This window comes from Pinus tabuliformis, chromosome Q (assembly GCF_031772625.1).
Source record: "Pinus tabuliformis cultivar Carrire ecotype Pingquan chromosome Q, CPIR1, whole genome shotgun sequence".
NCBI lineage: Eukaryota > Viridiplantae > Streptophyta > Pinopsida > Pinales > Pinaceae > Pinus > Pinus tabuliformis.
In genome coordinates, this window is record NC_142296.1 from 984,792,536 (window position 1) to 984,813,409 (window position 20,874).

The 20,874-nt window shown below is 36.4% G+C and overlaps 1 protein-coding gene across 1 annotated transcript; it reads right to left on the reverse strand.

Annotated features, from left to right (window-relative positions):
• Window positions 1-1,695: 1,695 nt before the first annotated feature.
• On the reverse strand, window positions 1,696-3,052 carry LOC149222770 (uncharacterized). The gene is made up of 2 exons (XM_089383157.1): window positions 2,519-3,052; window positions 1,696-2,274 (listed from the first exon to the last, which is right to left on the reverse strand). The coding sequence occupies exons 1-2, from the start codon at window positions 2,831-2,833 to the stop codon at window positions 1,825-1,827; spliced, it is 765 nt and encodes a 254-aa protein (XP_089239283.1). The 5' UTR covers window positions 2,834-3,052; the 3' UTR covers window positions 1,696-1,824.
• Between the last annotated feature and the right edge of the window lie 17,822 nt (window positions 3,053-20,874).

Genomic DNA, 20,874 nt, shown 5'->3' on the forward strand with positions numbered 1-20,874 from the left:
AATAACCTCTAATTGTGACTAAATGGAAACCTCATCATCTAATTCTAAGAGGATAGTTCAAAATCTACAATTTGGCCTGACCACCTTCTTCATGCATGATATGTGAAATGCTAGTAGGATCTTACAGTGGCATGGAAAATCAAACTCGTAAGTAACATGACCAGATTTTTTTAGTATTCTATAGAGTCGATAAAAATTAGGTGTTGCAAATTTGTACGTCACATGGCCAATAAGTTTGAGTATGGTATAGAAGCCATAAAAATTAGGTGCTAACTTTTGTTCTCTTATCCTTGAGTGAACATATAGGGTTGGAGACAAAGGAAAACCCAATCCCTTATTAAAATGGTGCTCAAAATGATGTTGAACAACATGTTACTTCACCATATTTTAGGCCAACACCAAATCGTTCTCAAGTGTACGAAGAATGTTAACATCCTTATGAAACACAATCTATCAAGATTTTGTCCACCTTCAAAACCTCCCTCGATTGGAATTGCAAGGTGGCTTTGCGCTTCCTAGGTTTGTTCTACAACGCTGTTGAAGGCAGCCAAGTCCTTTATTGGTAGGTTTTCTCTTTTTTATTACTTTATATGTTATTGGATTCGGAAGGCAAGCTACAAAACCGTGATTGAATTCGACTAATGGAATTAACCTTATGCTCAGTTTCAAAATATAAACTAATCCAAACCTTTTATTACAGGTGATCAAACACAATTAATAAGGTTAAAGCAAACCTTTTAGGAGCATCCAAATTATTCAGCTTTCACAGATTTGAACACGTAATTATCAGGTTAATCCAAATTATTATGAAAAAAAATATGTATAAGGATTAATCCTTAACAAATATTCTAAAATTTACTAATAAACAAGATAATAATAGCATTGAATAAGTAGAACACAACCCCATTAACTTAAATAAAAAACATCTAACGTGAACAAATAAATGCAGTGAATAAGGGGGATTTTTTTTTTTCACCTAAATTCCAATTATTACATATTTAGTTAGCTAGTATTAAAACCTATATATATGTTTTTTTTCCACAGAAAATTCTAATCATTACATATTCAGTTAGCTAGTATTAAAAACTGTATATGTTTTTTTTTCTAATCTTTTTAAAGTGGCACCTGTATATTTCAAATGTCTTTAAAAGCAATTTTTTGAGTAAAATTTCACCAAAATGAGTTAGAATACCATATTTGAGTTACTGGCTCTGTATTGAAATTGTATATATGAATGGTTAAGAACAAAATGCAAATGTTCCTAAGTTTTTCAAAGTGTTAATTTATTGAAACAAACAAATTAATCTCATAAAAAAAATATCAATATATTATAATGAAAAAGACCAAAATGTAACACTATATTCATACCAAAAAAGCAATAAAAAACTAATTGAAGTGAACCAGTATACCAATTCGAATAACCAGTTTTCTGACATGATTAATGAAAAAAAATTTACGTTTATTTATTACAGTAGACCAAGCACTTTCTCAATATATAGTGTCTTTTTTTTTCATTAGAGCTTCACAATTTGGAATTTCCATGTAAATGTTGTCAGACCTTAGCTGTCAAACATAAACTGGTAAGAAACAGAAGCAATTATTGGAATGATAATTGATATATAAACAGGTCAATTGTAGTTAATGTATCAATATCTCTCCTTTGGAAAAAAGAAACAGAAGCAATTATTAGAATGATAATTGATATATACACAGGTCAATGGTAGTGAATGTATCAATATCTCTCCTTTCGAAAAAAAAAAAAGAATGTATCAATATCTCAGTGATTGGAACAATAATTGGTATTGAGAAATCTTATGGTGCAGACTAGAGAAGCCAAGAGTTAGTGAGCTGTATATGGGGAGTTGGACCAAAGCATTTTGCTCTGGTCAAACAAAAACTGGTACAATATCCAATGGCTGACACAATCTGCGTTGTCTTCAAAATATAACAAGCGCTCATCCCAACACTTCTACCTTGAATGAGCAAACCCCAAACAGCTGTCCGGCCCTGCTGATCTGTACTATGCCTTCCATTCCCATTACAGAGCACATTTTCTTCTGAAAGTTCACTTTCAGCAGAGATATCTTGATTCAACTTTTGTACAAGAATCACCGCTTCAGGAGATATATCTCTCACAGAATTTCTGATCTTAGCCCAACTATCGACCTTTCCAGAGATATCCGCATAATCCCTTTGTTTCTTCAAACTTGCCGAAGGAGATTTTCTGTCAAATACATAGTGCAAAAAAGGGGCTTCCTGAATATGCTTGACAATCTGCTAGAACAGGCAATAAAACAAAGAGCAAAAGTCAGAATTTCACCAGCGTGATATATACAAAATGATGATCTTCCTACCAGAGAATTTGAAAACCAATTAATTATATTTCATCAGATTCCATCCAGAAATAAAAATCCATCACTATACTTGCATCAAAAAGGAGAAAGCCATCAGCAATATTGCATCAAAATCTTCGAAAAGTTACAAAATATTAGATTTTCATTTCATGTTATTAGCGTACCTCGATTACTGAATCTCTCATCCATTCTTCGAGCTTCTCAGAGGTAACTGGCGGACAGGCTTTCATTTCCTCGGCACAGGTTAGCCCATCTACACAGATGGGCTGCAAGCTCATTTTGCTGTTTTCCTTTTTCCCTGTTTGAAATATGGTTGCATTGCTGGTTAAGACATAGGGTTTGGCGCAGGAAGTACTTTTCTTACATGAAATTACAGAGATGGGTACGCTCTGTTTTCCGTTTGAAGACAATCTCGCAGGCTTAGCCATAAAATTCTCAACAAAAGCGCAGGCTCCGCTTTGCAGTGCCTTGGTCACCATTGGAACTCTTCAAGCGTTAATTACTGGGATTTGCAGGTCAAGAAACGTTTTCTGGCAATTCCAAGGTTATACTGAGGAATTGCAGATAATCCAAATCGGCCAAAGTTATCAACAAAATGGAACAAGACCAGAATAGTCGATGCACCAGGCGTTCCCTTGGATTTGGGATTCGTTTTGGAGACCTGCGGCCCAAAAGCTTTCAAAGTCAAGTACTTACTAACGCGGGAGCCCAAACAGGGTAACGCTGGCCCTATAAATAGAATTTGTCAGGATAACTATGACGTCTGCGCCACCTCTTTTGCGCCGCCTCTTTTGCAATGTAATTTTACTTTTACCATTTTATTCTTTTCAAAATAAAGCAGTGTTACGATAGGAAAATTTCTCAAATTTTTTGGGCTTTCTAATGATTTTTGTGATTCTTTATGGTTATGAATGGTGATGGTGGGCCAGAGTATATCCGAGTATATCCGAGTCTGATACATACAGGAAACAAATTGAAAAGATTCAGTTGTGTTTGTGATATTCTATGATTGTGAACTGTGGGTTAACGATACATCTGACATGCAGTGGAAACAAATTGAAAAAATGCAGAAGTGTTTGATTACAAACAGATTCAAAATCAAAAGTCCAATTCCTTATGCTATATTGTTAAATAAAACAGGGGTTGCTCGTGTTTGATTACAAACAAATTCAAAATTAAAAGTCCAGTTCCTTATGCTATATTGTTAAGTGAAACAGGGGTCTCTGCTATTGAAGCAATTGCTTTGGTTAAGGTATTTAAAAAAAAGTGAGCAAATGGCAGAGGGTAGATAGCCTAAGGTTGTCTCAAAGCTGTCTTTATTGACATATTGTGCAAAAAAAAAAACTTCGATGTAGCGAAATAACAAATGGTTTAGTAAATGGGGTATTTGCTTGAATACCTGTCCCATAAACAGTGAAGATATAAAAACTTTTGTTATGGATAAATTTCACAAGCCTATTTGGGATAAGGAGCTAGACAGAAAGAAAAAGTACTATATTGAAGTCTTTAATCTCACTCATAATTATCAACAAAAAACGTACATAGAGGCCAATATTTCTTGGAGAGCCAAAATTCTTATTGCGCAATGAATGACTAATTTTCACCAATTCTCACCAATTCCGTTGTGACACAGGTTCTGGAAAAGGCCAAAAGAAGTGTGGGAGGAAAGAGCATGTATTTTTTGATCTTCAGGAAAAGTGGTAACATAAAAGCATTTCATTTTAAAATGCGAGACCACATTTCATTTTAGAATTCGAGACCTTCAAAGACAACAGGGAAAGTTATGCAGATTTTCTTGCACCTAGCTCTTAGGATAATCTATTTAGCAAGAGGTCTTCATAGACAACACAAAAAGTTATGCAAATATTCTTGCAGCTAGCTCTTAGGATAATCTATTTAGTGTTTGTCGAGAAATTGAGAGCGTTTATTGTGAGGTTTCAGAGAGAAATGACCGAATACATCAACCACATGAAGAAACACTCTGTAATGGCCGAATACATCAACCACATGAAAAAACACTCTGTCCTATAAGCGATATTTAGCGTTAAAATATTTTTTTTTTCTTTCTTTCCACCGCATCGCGCCGATGACAATTTAAAAAGTGTTCTTTACACGTGGCATACTACACATCGTTAAAGTACATGCTTACGTGTTTTGCAACCGATCAAAGATAGGCGATTCAAAGATAGGGCTTGTCAGATTAGGGGAGGGACGCCATTACCTGTGCGCCCTCCCCTCCACCTGGCGGACAAGCACGTTGCAGGCACGTGGCCTCGTACGACACCACGCCAACTCAATCCGCCACCTGTTAACATGCGTGTCAAGGGTTTACACTTTATTTAACGACCATGGATCCGCTCATTTCCGCCTTTACCGCGCGATGTATGCTCCGACTGTGGGTTTTCTGTTCGGGTCCGGTGTTTGTTCGAAGCCCTCCGCCGATGATGGCGCGGGAGGGCTCCATTACCTGTGCATGATGTCCGCCATGGTTGAGCTCATGTCCGCCAATTGCTGTTCAGCCTGGACCGCCGGTGGTTTAGGGTTTCCTGGGTGGTTGTTTAATTCGCGCTATTTGCTCGCCAATTGCTATGCCAATTGCTGTTTAGTCTGGACCGCCGGTGGTTTAGGGTTTCCTGGGTGGTTGTTTAATTCGTGCTATTTGCTGTTTGGGGAGGAGCCAGTACCAATTTACAGGTAACTGCAAATTTCGGTGGTATTTGTGTGGTTTTTTGGGTTTTTTTCTTCTGCATTTGCTCATTTGTTAATTTTTTCCAATTGTTGCAGGTGTGGCAGGTCCAGCGAGCACTGGGGAAGGTCCGCCGAATGTGTGGCGAGCTTTGGACTGATGGCTTCTATCCGGTAGGATTTTTATCCTACCAGCCATTTTCTGAAGTGTTTTTCAACACCTCTCACCGTGTGTTTCTCAACACCTCACCTCGCTTATTGGAAGTTTTGTTGTAGCTTTTCGGTGTTAAGGTCTTGTGCTTTTTTCTGATATAATGGTAGCCCTCTGGTTTTGTTGAATGTATAATTTATTAGCTGCTTTGTTGAAGGGTTTAGGGTTTTGGATTCTAATGGCAGCTTGGTTTTGGTTGCCATCTCCAAAGCTTGCAGCTAGTGTGAGACTCCGAACATACGGAAATGATGTTGTAGCTTTTCGGTGTTAAGGTCTTGTGCTTTTTCTGATATAATGGTAGCCCTCTGGTTTTGTTGAAGGTATAATTTATTAGCTGCTTTGTTGAAGGGTTTAGGGTTTTGGATTCTCATGTGTATATTTCTTAATAGGAATTGTAAATGCTCTTCCGAGGCCAAGATATGCTATTTTTACTACACCTCTACGCTTATCCACCAGGAGATTGTGAGGCTTCAGGTCCCTGCCATCTTATAGGCTGCCTTTCAATATTGGAGCATGAACAGAGAATGTTTCAACTGCCTTTCGAGCTTCTGTACCATTCCATATAATTTAGGCATACTTCATGAATTGTAAGACTCCTAAGCCGGTGGTGTTCTAAATCCTTCTATGAGATGTAAGGTTGTTTGCTTGTAGGAAGTTTGTCAGACTGTCTTAAGGTGGCTAAGCTGTTTCTAGGGTTCTACTGCGTCTAGTCTTGTTCTGAGGGTTTGAAGGGAGTTATACAGATAAGAAGGTATGCGGATTCCTTCCTAAGCAGGTATTGTAAGGATTCAAGGTCTAGTGTTTCATTCCAAAGATCTAGCTTCCTCAGTCCTTCTAAGCTAATGTTTATTAGCTGCTTTGTTGAAGGGTTTAGGGTTTTGGATTCTCATGTGTATATTTCTTAATAGGAATTGTAAATGCTCTTTCGAGGCCAAGATATGCTATTTTTACTACACCTCTTTGCTTATCCACCAGGAGATTGTGAGGCTTCAGGTCCCTGCCATATTATAGGCTTCCTTTCAATATTGGAGCATGAACAGAGAATGTTTCAACTGCCTTTCAAGCTTCTGTACCATTCCATATAATTTAGGCATACTTCATGAATTGTAAGACTCCTAAGCCGGTGGTGTTCTAAATCCTTCTATGAGATGTAAGGTTGTTTGCTTGTAGGAAGTTTGTCAGACTGTCTTAAGGTGGCTAAGCTGTTTCTAGGGTTCTACTGCGTCTAGTCTTGTTCTGAGGGTTTGAAGGGAGTTATACAGATAAGAAGGTATGCGGATTCCTTCCTAAGCAGGTATTGTAAGGATTCAAGGTCTAGTGTTTCATTCCAAAGATCTAGCTTCCTCAGTCCTTCTAAGCTAATGTCTCAGACCATCTTCAGATTGTCTCTGTCCTTCTTCGGAATGTTGGTTTGCTTCTTGAAGGATACTAGAGCCTATGGTGTAAGCAGCTTACGTATTATTCATATATTATGATAGCTTGTTTCTCTGTATTGGTTACTAGTAATCACAATGCATAACCTTATGGACAGTGTTCACATAATCTACATGCCTTAATTACGATAAGCTCTTGTTCCTGTATTAGTATAGCTTGATTACAGTGATATCATAACTCTTACATATTACTGATATAAGCTCAATGTAAGGATATGGAATATGAAGCGTATAGTCTAATCACTTACACGGTATCAATTGATGTACCATATATAATTGACTAAGCTTAAACTCCATATTAGTAGAAGCTGTAATACATTTATACCTATAACTATTTCACACATATGGCTCCGATTCCCATTGAATTGATTACAATGAGTACTCTTATTCAAGCATTGTGTTAGCTTCTCACTTCCATGGGACTAATCTGATGAATACCGATATAGTGCTTGCAGTAGTTTGGGTTAGGTTCCTAAAGACTATCTCCCATGTTTGCCTATGCCATTCAATTTTGTCTATCACATGCATTTTGTTCGTTTCCTTGGAACAATACTTAGCTCAATTATTTTAGAACTATATATGACTACATATTTGATTATATTAAAATCAGATTTGTTGGATTTATTTACTTATTTATGGTTGAGAATTTATTTGCAGCTCTGTGTCTTATTATCTCAGTGTTTCAGGTTTTCTTCAACAAATTTAAATAATAATTACTCCAAAAATGAAGAAAATGACTTCAAAGAGTCCAGTAGTTCCAATTGTAACTCTTTATGATCTTTGTGGAGTACATATGTTGTGTAGGCTTTAAGTTTAGTTCAGTTTTGGTTTTGAGCTATTGTTGTGTATTAACTTCTTTCTGTATTCAATAGAAGATGGATGTGTTTGAGAGTTAGGATATTTTAGAGAAGTATGTGCTTGTAGGTAAGCTTACTTAGATCTAGGTTATTCTTTCAAAGTTGAAAAACTGCTTACAGTGGCCTGCTTTCTATGATACTTGTTGACTGCAATGAATAATTAGATCTAAAGCATATTGCTACGGTGACTGCATAAATACCATAAGACAATAATAATAAGCCCAAGACCACTGCACATTGACCATAAGAGACTAATAAAGTCATATGTTTTTCTGTTGGTGACTTTCCAAGTGTTTATCTAAGGTCTGGTATATGTTTTCTGATATCTGAAATATGCTTTTCGAGATCTGGTGTACTTGTTTTAGTAAGAAGAAATCAATTTGCTAAGGTTTAATATCCATAAGAAATCACGTATCAGTGTTGGGAGCATCATTTTGAAGCTAATGGTGAAGTATTAAGTGATTTATTTTGTGAAATATAGTTCATCTTTGGAGTGGAAAAAGATGCCCCAAGACATAATATGAATTGACATAACAATTTCAAAAGGGGAATAAGTATCTAAGTTATCATTGTAGCGTCTTTTGTGGACTGATATCATTTGTGCTTAACTCGCAAATAAAACTGCTTTACAACCAACCAAGCTGCTGTTGGCTTTTCAATGTAGTGAATGCATAGCACCATAATGTTGTTAGTGTTTCAAAGCAATAAAACAACCTAGGTTGTAAACCAGAATGTTTTTGTGACAAGAAAAAGACACAATCCATCCAAAATCCACATCATAATGTGGTTACAAACAAAAACATATGACACCCCTATTCTTTATGGCCCTGAGAATCTTGAGTGCCAAAACTCCCCGAGTTACCTTCTTGAGCCAAGTAGGTTGGCCTACCTGTCAAGGGTTGATTAGGAAATGGTTGATTGCTGCCATATGATTGACTCCAATTTGCAGCTTCCAACCATGGAGGTATTGAGTACCCATACCTCACATTTGCACTACTGGTCCCTGCATTAAGTGGAGGTGTGTAATGAGCATACATAGAATTGGCACCAACTCTGGTAGGAATAAGGCAAGTGGGTAAACCCTCAGTGGTATAGTGAGGCACTTGAATGTTTATGAGATCTTGGAATAATGGTGTATTATCTGCAATGGAGTCCAATGAGTTTGAAATAATTCTGGTTTCATTAGCTATTCTTGTATCATTATCAACCATATTGATCATCCCTTGTTCCTTTTCAAGCATTTGTTGTGCCTTTCGTTTTTCCTTTTCCTGTCTTGCCATTTGCTTTTGTTGGTCCTTAATTTGCCTTGCTTTATCTCTTTCAATCTTTTCATCTGCTCGATGTTGTGCTGCAACAATCCTTGCTGCCTTCTTCTCCTTGACTAGATCCTTCTTTTTCTGTTTTAATTCTTGCATTTCAAATTTCTTTTTTTCAGACTCAACTAACAGGTTTATATAGTCCTCTGAGGTGAGTAACTGTGAGCTTCGGCCCAGACAAAGACTACCTGGTGCACCTTGCTTTTTTTTCATTGATACTCTCTGTACTGGTAGCTTTAGGAATCGTCCAAGTGTCTTCTCCACCCCTCCCACCTGCATGTCATTGCTTGGTACTTCCCTTCCAGTTTCTGTTGGAACTGATCGAACTATATCATTATCTTCATTTGATGCCTCATTATGTCCTTCATCTTCTTCCATTGATATATTGTCCACAAAAAAATGAACAATTTCACTGTTCAATTCTGCTGGTTGTGAGGGCATGTTCATGCTTTCTTCATTGGTTGCTGAGACACTATGTGCATTCATATTGATCATTGCTTCTGCTAGCCATGAAGGTGGGGTTACTTGGCTTGGCAATGTCAATTGGTCATTGTCAACTGCATGTTCAGCAATAACATTAACAATATCAACAACAGGAATTTCATGTTCTTGAGTTGGTGGAACAATCTCCATGTTACTGCGAATTTGTTCATCGTTATATTGTGTTTCACATACAGTTTCATCATCTTCAGCATATAAGTGTCCTTGAGACAAGGAAATCATATTACCAGCTGCAACAACATCATCTTGGTCATCTACTTCTTGCACTTCAACACCTGTTTGGGCATTCCCTTCTTCCTGACCATCCACATGAAACGCTTGGCTACAACCAGTATCATGCATGAGAGCATCATAGTTCAGTGGCCAGATTCCTGTCCTCCTAAAGCCAGCCTTGATATTTGATGGTGTCAAAGCCCTTTTAAAAGCTTTACTTGCAAGCTCTGCTAGCTCAAACCTTTTCACCTCAACCCCTGGATTCTTTGCCATCCATGCAGCACGCTCCGACCTGAAATAGTTCTTGAAAGGGCCAAACACACTAACATCAAGGGGTTGCAGTCTATGAGTGGTATGAGCTGGCAATGTCAATAGGTCGATGCCTAAATTGTTTGCTTCCTCAATTGTTTGTACAGCCATGTGGCTCCCATGGCCATCTAATATCAAAAGGTGTCTGTTATTAGGCGAGACGCCACCTGGTACCGATGCAGCAAAGTGAAAAAGCCAACTTAGAAACAATTCTTTAGTCATCCATGCATGGGGATGTGCAGCCATGCATGCACCTGGTTCGCAGTTCTGTATATAGTTTTTCAGTTGATTTTTACCTTTGAATAGATAAAATCCTGGGATTGAAGTACCAATTGCATTAACACAACATAAAATAGTTATCCACTCCCTGCTCTTGGGCAAAATCTTTGGCACATTTCGGCTCCCTCTCTTGGCAATTACCCGCATGCCACAATTCCTCCCTGCCTGTAAACCTGTTTCATCACAGTTCCATATATGGTCTGCTCCATAAGAATGTTTATCATAAGCACTAGAAAGTGTGTCATAGAATTTTTGCACAACTGCAGGGCGCAAATTTAATGCTCTGTCTCTGTCAAGGCCCTCAGCAGTACGCAATACAAGTTCTGGATGCCTTTTTTTAAACCCAAACCACCATGATTTACTAGGAAACCCATCTTTGAATGGGTTTGGCCTCCCTTGACAGATTTGAGCAACTGTTGATTTGAGTTGTATCAACTCTAGCCCATGTCCCAGTTGGGCCATCTCTTTACACCACTCAACCACCTCGGCCTCCTCATCCTCAGTCATAACTGTAAGAGGCCCTCTACATTTTGTATGAGTCAGTCCATTTATCCAATAATGTATTGACGAGGGAGGAATACCATGTTTTTTTGCAGATGCCCGAACTGAGTATCCATTAAACTCTATGTTGTCAATTGCAACTAACATTTGTTCTTTTGTCCATCCTCTTATAGCACTGATTTTTTTAGTTGAGCTTGCCCCTTGGACTGTTGTTGATGGTGGTTCTGTGGCTGATGGTGTGTTAACATCAGCAACTGTCACATGGTCATCTTCAACAATGTTCCCTGGTGCATTGCTGGCATCGACATCAGCTGGCCTGTCATCATCAGACGATGTGCATCGGCGCTGCGCACCCCTTGTCACTCTCCTGCCACTTCTCCTTGTACGAGCAGAGTAACTTCCTTTTGCCATAGATGCAACAACCTATAAAATTATTGCATGCATTTAGACATTAGAATATATGTTAAATTATGCTTTATTACTTCTACAAAAATTATCCCTATGAAGCTGATTATCGAATAATTCCTGTAAGCTAACCTTCAATTCCTGTAAGGTAAGCAACAAATAAGGTCAACAAATTATTACAGTTTTAAAAATAAAATTAAACATAAATAGATAGCATTCTTAAATTTTCAAGGCTAACAAAAGACTTACACACATGAATACCATTTTGAAAGAATTCATACCATTTGTAACTTACAACACTAGGTAGATCTTGAGATTAAGATTTTTTCTCATCTGTGATGTCAGAACAAGTTTTTACCATGGTGGTGAACTTGTGCTTTTATTTACATTATTGGGACTTTCTTTCTCTGCTTAGCATATCTGACTACAAAAATTTAGGTAGATAAGATGTTTTCTCATCTGTGGTGTCAAAACAAGATTTTTACGATGGAGGTAAACTTGTGCTTTTATTTACATTATTGGGACATGTCTTCCTCTGCTTCGCATATCTGGTTACAAAAACTTAGAAATGCTTCCCACTTGACTGATATGGAATTTGTGAGTTTGATTTTAGTTTTTCATGTAATGTCTAAATGAGTCTTTTTCTCTATCTTTACATAATTTCAAAAGAGTTGAAATTATTGCTTCAGTGCTTAGTATTTTATTGGTGTTTACCATGCTTACTGGAAATTTGGATTCAGTGCCCTATTTTGATTGTTTCCTTTACAGTTACTCTGTCTCTTCTTTCAATTAATTTGTCCTTAGGCTTTTTGAAACAAATGGCTTGCATCTCCTCATATTACTTCACCGATAGTTCACTAAAATCCTATTTAGTTTGTTCCATGTGCTTGTTGCATGAGCAAAAATAAGCGCGACCTTTGTAAAATGTGACTGAACTTAAAATTCGGCTGAGAGGTCTCACTTTTCATTAAAATCTAATAGCATCTTGTCCTCTTATTTGATTTGCTGTCTTTCTGAGCAAGATGTTTGATAGCTTACTGCACTAATTTGTTTGTAATCCTAGAAAAAATGATCTATTTTAGAAGTCTGAAAGTTGAGCTTACTGTATAGTGTATTGTTTCATATTGCTTTTGTTAAGTTGGTCCAATCAACATGGACACAGCGGGGCTTTCGTTGCGCTTACTGTACAGTGTGTTGTTTCATATTGCTTTTGTTAAGTTGGTCCAATCAACATGGACACAGCGGGGCTTTCGTTGCGGAGACCCTACCGTGTATAAAGGGTTATCGGGAACGACAACAGGACGAGAAACGATGTTTAGAAGTTTCCCATTGAAGAAACTAGGAGAAACGATGTTTAGATGTTTAGAAGTTTCCCATCGTATTCAATAGGTTAACTGTATAAGCTAGAACACATACATAAACTCTGTATAAAAAAGGTTAATTGTAACTGTATAGGTTCACTGTGACCACCCTATGGACAGAACTGTAATGTAAGAAATCTGATAAATGAATGGACAGAACTGTAATGTAAGAAATCTGATAAATGAAAACAATGAAAACAGAACTGTAACAGAACTGTAATGTAAGAAAAATCTGATAAATGAAAACAGAACTGTAAGAAGAATGAGTTGTAATTCATATAACTAACTTGAATATATTGGCCACTGTTTTGTGATGTTGTCTTCAAGTTTGCTGAATAGTTTGAAAGCATAAGATACAACTTCAACAGTGGGTGGACTTGTTTTATAGTTTTGGGGACTTGATTTTAATTGGTGGACATGGATGCACATGGATTGCAATGGCTTCATTTTGAATGTGTGGTATGGATTTAATTTGCTGTGATCTAAGGGTTGGGAATTGTTTATTTGTTGATCCATGTGCTTTGATTTGTTTTAATGAGAAATAGAATGAGTTGGGTGTCATTTATTGCAGTTATTGGGTCTGGGTGTCATTTATTGAACAAAGTGGATTTAATTGTTATTGGGTTGGGTGTCATTTATTGAACAAATTGGATTTAATTGTTATTGGGTTGGGTGTCATTTATTGAACATAGGGTGCTTAGTTGTTGAACAACACAGCAGTTATGGCTGACAACATTCCTTTTGTTATGTGCAGGTAGGCATATTTATTTGGGATGCAAAGTTGGAGTTCTCATGAGTGGGGGTTGAAGTGACAGCTGTTTTGTACTTCTGGAATAGACCAGTTTGGAAGCCTTTATGGCTCTAGCTGTTTTCTACTTCGGTCAATATGTTTTGCAATATTAAGTAGTAAAATACTATTTATGGACAGTTGTGGGCCCAGTCAATATATGGGTGATTTTTGGACATAATTTAAAACTTATTTATACATAATGTTATTTATTTCTGTTTAAAATTTGGTTTCACAAGTCTTAATCACTGGTGGTTTGGTGGGACCAGTATTATATCAACCACTGGTCCCTGCACAAGAATAGGAATCCCTCCCCTAAAGTACGCACTGCGTTATTATTAAATGGAGAGTAAATATGAGTCAATAATTATGGCTGCGACCAAAAGGGTTCGTCAAAAACGAATGGAATTATCGGGATCTTACGACAACATGGCTACGACCAAAAAGGGTTGTCAAAAACGAATGTAATTATCGGGATCTTACGACAATGAAACAGAAACAAACCGAAACCACATAGTCTAACTCGTTGGGGTTTATTTTGCTATTGATTTTATTTAAAATTTGATGGGATTCTTTTGAATAGGAAGTTTGAATTTTGTAAATTATATGGTTTTGTAAAAAGTTGAAATTATTTGTCTATTTAAAAATAGAATTTAAATAATAAAAATATGTTTTTTATAAATATGTTTTAATAAAAAATTAATAAAAATATGTTTTTTATAAATAAGTTTTAATAAAAAAATTAAATTAAATTAGATTGTTTTTATATAAAGATTTATGTTTTTAAATAAATAAAAAAATATTATCACAATTTGGGAAAAAAATAACCCATTTTCTAAAATCTATAAGTGTGTCCGTGTATTGCCCAGCAATATTTACAGAGTTTATATTAATTAAAGCATATGTATATGTAATTATTTATTATATTGTTATTATATATTTAGTGTTGCTTTGACTTTAGTTTGTATTCACTAATTTTTTTGGCTACTTATCTATGGTTTAATATTAGAATTTCATTTTTTGTTATTTTTTATTATTATCTAAATTTATTTATTTGTATGGTGATTAGTTGAAGTTTTATTATAGGTTTTTTAGTAACTTCCATTTCTATTAGTTACTAATTTTTTGTTTTTAAGTTTTATTTATTTTTTATTCACTTTTCTTATTTTTATTTTATGTTTTCTATTATTTCCATTTTCATGACTTATATATGTTTTTTTAATTATATATTTTCAATTTATGATAACTTATAGAAAAGAGTGAAGGGAACTCTACCTAAATGGTTCATGAGGCACAATACTTGTTAAGGTTTTGCAAATGGGGTAGCAAGCTAAGTGGGCTTGATTGTGGGGAAAACTCCACACTTAAGCGCGCTTGAGCCAGAGGCAATCTGGGATGGGTGACCTCTCGGGAAGTCTTGGTTACTGGGTGCAAGCCCTAGAAGTGATGATTGACGCTATGTGATTCATTTCACTAGTTTCAATCCCACTTCTTCACCCCTGTGAGCATCGCCCGATGCAATGAGTGCTAAGTGGACTATTAAAAAATCATGAGAAATTAGTCAGAGTTACGACTACCTCCCATGGAAATGGTCATAGATGAATGACTTACTTAGTGCTAAGTGGACTATTAAAAAATCATGAGAAATTAGTCAGAGTTACGACTACCTCCCATGGAAATGGTCATAGATGAATGACTTACTTAACGCAGTTGAATCCCAAAATGATATCTAATATAATGCACTGCGAAAACCCCCAATACTTAATTCAAAAAGAGTGAAGAGAACTCTACTTGAATGGTTCATGAGGCACAATACTTGCTAAGGTTTTACAAATGGGGTAGCAAGCTAAGTGGGCTTGATTGCAGGAGAAAATCCATAGTTAAGCGTGCTTGAGCCAAAGGCGATCTGGGATGGGTGACCTCACGGGAAGTCCTGGTTACAGGGTGCAAGCCCCGGAAGTGATGATTGACACTATGTGATTCATTTCACTAGTTTCAATCCCACTTCTTGAGTGCTAAGTGGACTATTAAAAAATCATGAGAAATTAGTCAGTTATAACTACCTCTCATGGAAATGGTCATAGATGAATGACTTACTTAACAGAGTTGAATCCCAAAATAATATCTAACAATATTATTATTATTTAAATTTATTCATTTTTAAAGTAATTTGTTGATGTCTAATTATGGGATGTTTATTAATTTCAATTTCTATTAATTACTATTTTTTTTAGTTTTTAGTTTTTTTATTTTATTTCTCTTTTTTCTATTATTAATCCTCTACACAAGAGAAAATTTCATTCTCTTCTCATTTTCACTCTAAAATTATTATTCTTGATTTTTTGTGCCAAAATCTTATTAAGATATTATTCTTCAATTTCTTTGACCATAATGAGACAAAAGTGATTTTATTCATTTACGGCTTTTGGAAAAATTTCCTTTCTCTTCAAATTTTCATTGTAAAATTATTCTTCTTAATTTTTTTTGCCAAAATCTTGGACAAAAGTGATTTTGCCATTCATTTACTTTCAGTGAGGTTTCATCACAGCCAACTTTGAAATTTATGTCACATGGGAGAGCAGGGTCCATGAATGCCAAGGCTAGGGAGCTTCAAGCACAACATTTTCTGTACCCTTTTATCGATTAGATATTGAAATATTTTTGTACGCTTTTATCGATAAGATATTGAAATATTGAAGAGCGTTTATGAGATAGTTTCTTAAAGCGCATGTCCTAAGATTTTAGCAATGCCACTTAGGTTAAAGATTAAGTGATTCTCTATAAAAAGAAAATAACTTTGTGTGTAAATTGGAAAGGGCTAAGGCTTGAAGCCATTTTCGGGAAGTACTACTTGGATGATTTTGAGATTACATTTTTTTTTTCTCAATGAGTACTACTTTAGCTTATATGATTATTCTAATGTTGTGCACGAGGGAGCAAAAATGGCAGCCACAACTTTGATATTCTTTATATGTGGGCATTCTAAGTTCACTATTTTTGTTTTGATCCACATATAGATTATGCTAGGTTCACTCAGACTTCATATATAATTTTGGGGATTATATGTATTGAGGGAAATCAGGGACATTCTAAAAGTAATTGGAATTTAAGATTTAGTCTTTGTAGTAAGAAATTAAGTGTATTAGGAGTTCTTGTAATAAGAAACTCCATTTAAGAGTAAGAGTAACTTCATTTAAACTTTCATGTGTTGGTGTTTAAACTCGATCTTGTTTTCTAGTTACAATTTTTAATCAATAATGTAGTTTTGTAAAAGTTAATTTTATTTTATTTGTTTAGAAAATAATTAGGTGCACTAAGACATAATTGCTAAGAATATATATTTTTTTAATATTTAAGAAACTTGTGTATTTGGAGTTGTTGTAATAACTTCATTTCAGAGTAGAAGCTAGTGTTTTGTAAATGAAGTTTTCCTAAGTTGGTGTTTAATTTTTTTTGTGTTGGTCATGTTTTCTAGATATATTATTTAGGGGCCACGTGCATGGTATTACCCATTTAGTGTTTTGTTTCACTAGCCATTATTTAGGTTCTTAAAGTTCATATATCATGTAATTTTTTTCTATTATTTAGGTTTTAAAACTTCATATATCATGTCAATTTTTTCAACTATCTAGGTTCTCAAAGTCCACATATCATGATTTTTTTCTATTATTTAGGTTCTTAAAATTCACATATCATGTCAATTTTTCCAATTTTTAGACTTTCAATTTTATAGACTTGTCCATTGAACAATTTTTTGAAAGCAATTTGAGAAAATGTTTTATTTGAAAAGATTGGACATGGAAATATCATTAAATATATAAATTCGTTTGTTTAATTCATATTTCAATTTCTTTTTCCATATACAAAGAATAAAATCTATCAAATGTTATTGATTTCAAAGAGTTTAATCTTTCATATTATCATTCAAAGAGTGAGCTTTTAGTAAAAGCCTCATTAAAGTTTTTAACAAATTGCCCACCAATGAGAAACTCAAATTTCACCAATTTGAGTTTGTTCATCACTTTTTTGAAAGTTTAAAGTTCTTCTAGGGAAACAAAATTGAAGCACATAATCAATATCTATTTTATTTAAGAAGATTTTTTTTTGTTCCAAAGAAAAAAAATCGAACTTTTTATATAATCGATAAAAAGTTACAAGTATATGCAAATGCATTCAGTTTGCTGTATGAGCAAGTCCTACAGCTGCTCCAGAAAAGAGTCTACCTTCTCTGTACAAAACTAGGTAGGAAGAGACTCTGGACATCTGGGTCAAAAGATTCAGCACCCATTCCAGTTACTTTCTACAATCATCCCATATAAACCAAAAATGACAATGTTCCAGGTCGCGTATCTACTCCTGGGTCTCCTCGTTGAGGAAAACAACCCACATATGGAAGTTAGATACCATGGAAATCAGAAAAAAGAGCCAACAGTTCGCCAATAGACAGACTGTACATACATCCGGTTACATCAGTTTTTGTATAGCATATGTAAAAACAAACATAAAGATAACAGAAGAGACTAAACATAGGGAGGTTGATCCGACACACGGATCTGATCATGATCTTGTTCAGCTATTTTCCAACTGCCCATAGTTTGCTGCAAACCATCTTTAGAAAGCCTGTCTGCTGCTTCATTTCGGTCCCTGTAAATATGGCCAATTGAAAAATCATTAAAAGAACGCTTTAAATTCAAGATTTCTTCTAATAGAGGTCTCAACATGTAATTTTGGCATCTACTTTGACCATTAACCCACTTTACAACATTTAAGGAGTCCCCAAAGATCTGAACTGTGAAGATGTTCCTATGAATAAGCCAACAAAGAAGAAGCTTTAAAGCGGAGAGTTCAGCAAAATTGTTTGTTCCGCTGCCTAGGCCCACTGAAGCTTTTAAAGAATGATTTTCATTTAGGTGTATGATTATCCCTGCTCCTGCTGAGTTGATCTGAGAGGCCCCATCGAAATAAGCCCATGGGGTCCCTGCTTTGATTTGTTCTTCTCTGCTCTTTTTAGGATTCCTTGCCTCCTCTGAATCTGGGATATTGGATAGGATAGCAGTGCATTGGAGAGCAATAATTTCAGCCGGGGTTTCTTTGTCTGTAAAAATACACCTGTTCCTTGCTATCCAAACGCCCCAGCAAATGATGGGGGGAAAATTCCGCAGATTTCCTTCTGTATACTGCCTCCACCACTTTTCCCAGGCCACGGATATATTATCTCCATTCCAGCTCAACTGCTTTTGTAAGAGATTTTGAACCTCTCCCCATATTCTTTGGCAAAAGGACATTTTAAGAACAGGTGATTGATCGTCTCTGAGTCAGCTTTACATAAGGGACATCTCCCCGGGCCTTGCTTGAATCTGGACTGGAGAATATCCCATGATGGAATTTTCCTTTTTAGAGTACACCAGAAGAAAAGCCTGGCTTTTTTGGGGCATTTAAGTTTCCATAACTGTTTGGCCCACCATTCTGGCTCTTCCCATCCTTTTTTTGTCATTAAAAATTTATAACCGAACTTTGGAGAGTAAGCCCCAGTTTCCGCATGAGCCCATACCAATCGGTCCAGGCTGTCTTTCAGTCTTACATTTGATCTGATTAGTTCCTGAATGAAAGCCTTCCACTCGTTCCACCAGTAGGGTCTGAGATCTAATTCTTCACCAGATTTCCATGCTTGCCCCCAGATTGTGGATTGGCCGATCTTCTCAACCTGATTCAGATAGAGAATGTCCTTTGATTCCAGATGTCTGATCAATCCTGGGGAGAGAGCAAACTGTCCATTACAGCCAACCCACAGATCTTTCCCTATTCTCAAATTTTCTCCATTTCCAACCTGCCAAGCCAATCCTTGTTCAATAATTTTAAATGCCTTTGTAGTAGCTTTCCATACCACCAAAACATTCCTTCCTTTCTTATTTGGGTTTTTGATCCATTCTTCCAGGGGTACAGGATCTACATATTTCCGCTTTACCACTCTTGTCCACAAATTTTCTGAGTTGATGAGATTCCACCCAGATTTTGCTGCCAATGATAGGCTAAAATCATACAGATTTTTAATTCCCCATCCTCCCCATTCTTTTGGTCTTGCCACTTTCTCCCATGCAACCTAGGGGAGGATTGAGTCCTCCTTTGAGCCAGACCACAGGAATCTGCTGCATATTCTTTTGATCTTGTTTAGAATCCCTTTAGGAACCCAGGTCAAGGCTGCCCAGAAAACCGGCATGGCTTGCAGAACAGATTTTACTAGAGTCAATCTACCAGCTCTAGATAGCCACTTGAAACTCCAATGTGTGATTTTTGCTTCGATTTTTGCCACCAGCCAGTTCCAATCTTGTTTTTTGTACGCATTTGGCTTCAGCCAGAAACCCAAATACTTAAAAGGATTTTCCATGTTGTTTACATCAAACGGCAGAATAGAGGTGATCAGGCTTTTCTCATGTCTATTGAAACCTTCCATAATGAGCTGAGATTTCCTAAGATTTACTTGCATCCCTGTGGCTTTCATGAACAAATCAAGAATGTTTTTAAGTTCTTTAATTTCATTCAAACTCCCATTTGTAAATAATAAGATATCGTCTACAAATAGGAGGTGAGAAATGAACATGTTTACAGCAACTTCCAAACCTTTTACCAAACCTGCTCTTCTGGCTTCCAGAATCAGTTGACTTAGCCCCTCAGCCACTAGAAGAAAGAGCAGAGGCGACAAGGGGCATCCCTGTCTTAGGCCCCTTTGTCCTTTAAAAAAGGAGGATGAGGCCCCGTTGATTAAAACTGCAAAACTGACACTAGTGATGCATCCCATTACCCAGTTGATGAAGTCCAGCTTAAATCCTAGATGAGTTAACAACATCCTCAGATATGTCCAGCTGATCCTATCATAGGCTTTTGACAAATCAATTTTAATCACAGCTCCTTTCTTGTTTGTCTGTCTGATACTGTGTATTGTCTCCTGCGCCACTCCAATGGCTTCATGAATTTGTCGACCATCTAGGAACCCAAACTGTTCATTTGAAATACATTTTGACAGAATCGGTTTTAACCGGACAACTATCACTTTTGCAATAATTTTGTATATACAGTTGCACAATGAGATAGGCCTGAAATCTTCAAAGGATTCTGGATCCTCCTTTTTAGGAATAAGGGCTATGAATGTGGAATTGAAGGGGGAATAAATCTCACCTTTCCTCCTCGACTCTTCCACTACCTCAGTTAGTTCTGCTCCGATCTGTTCAAAGAAATGTTGGAAGAGTTCTATGGTCCACCCGTCCGGGCCAGGGCTCTTATCTTTGGCCATTGATTTTATAATGCCTTCCACCTCCTCCTTGGAAACTTCTCTGATTAGGTCCTCTGCTTCCTCCTCCTCTACATACCTGGGAAAACATTGAGCAGTTCTGATCACTTCTGCTAATGTTATCCCTCCTTGGTCAGTAAACAGATTCTGAAAGTGATTCCTTCCCAATTTGGATAAAGACTCAAAAGAGTTGGCCTCTCTGCCCTCATCATCCTTTAGCTTCCAAATCGTGTTTGCATTCTTCCTCCCTCTTGCATAGTTATGGAAAAATTTCATGTTTTCGTCCCCAGCTTTTAGCCAGATCGCCCTGCTCTTCAGCCTCCATTCCTCTTCTCTATCTAGCAAGATTTGGTTCCTGTGCTTTTCAAGCAGCATAA

What these genes read in the sequence shown, in the direction of transcription:
- LOC149222770 (XM_089383157.1), bottom strand. Translation starts at nt 2,833, where the DNA reads ATGGTGACCAAGGCACTGCAAAGCGGAGCCTGCGCTTTTGTTGAGAAT. An exon ending in TGAGAGATTCAGTAATCGAG is followed by an intron (nt 2,275 to 2,518) that starts GTACGCTAATAA and finishes CTGTTCTAGCAG; the next exon opens with ATTGTCAAGCATATTCAGGA.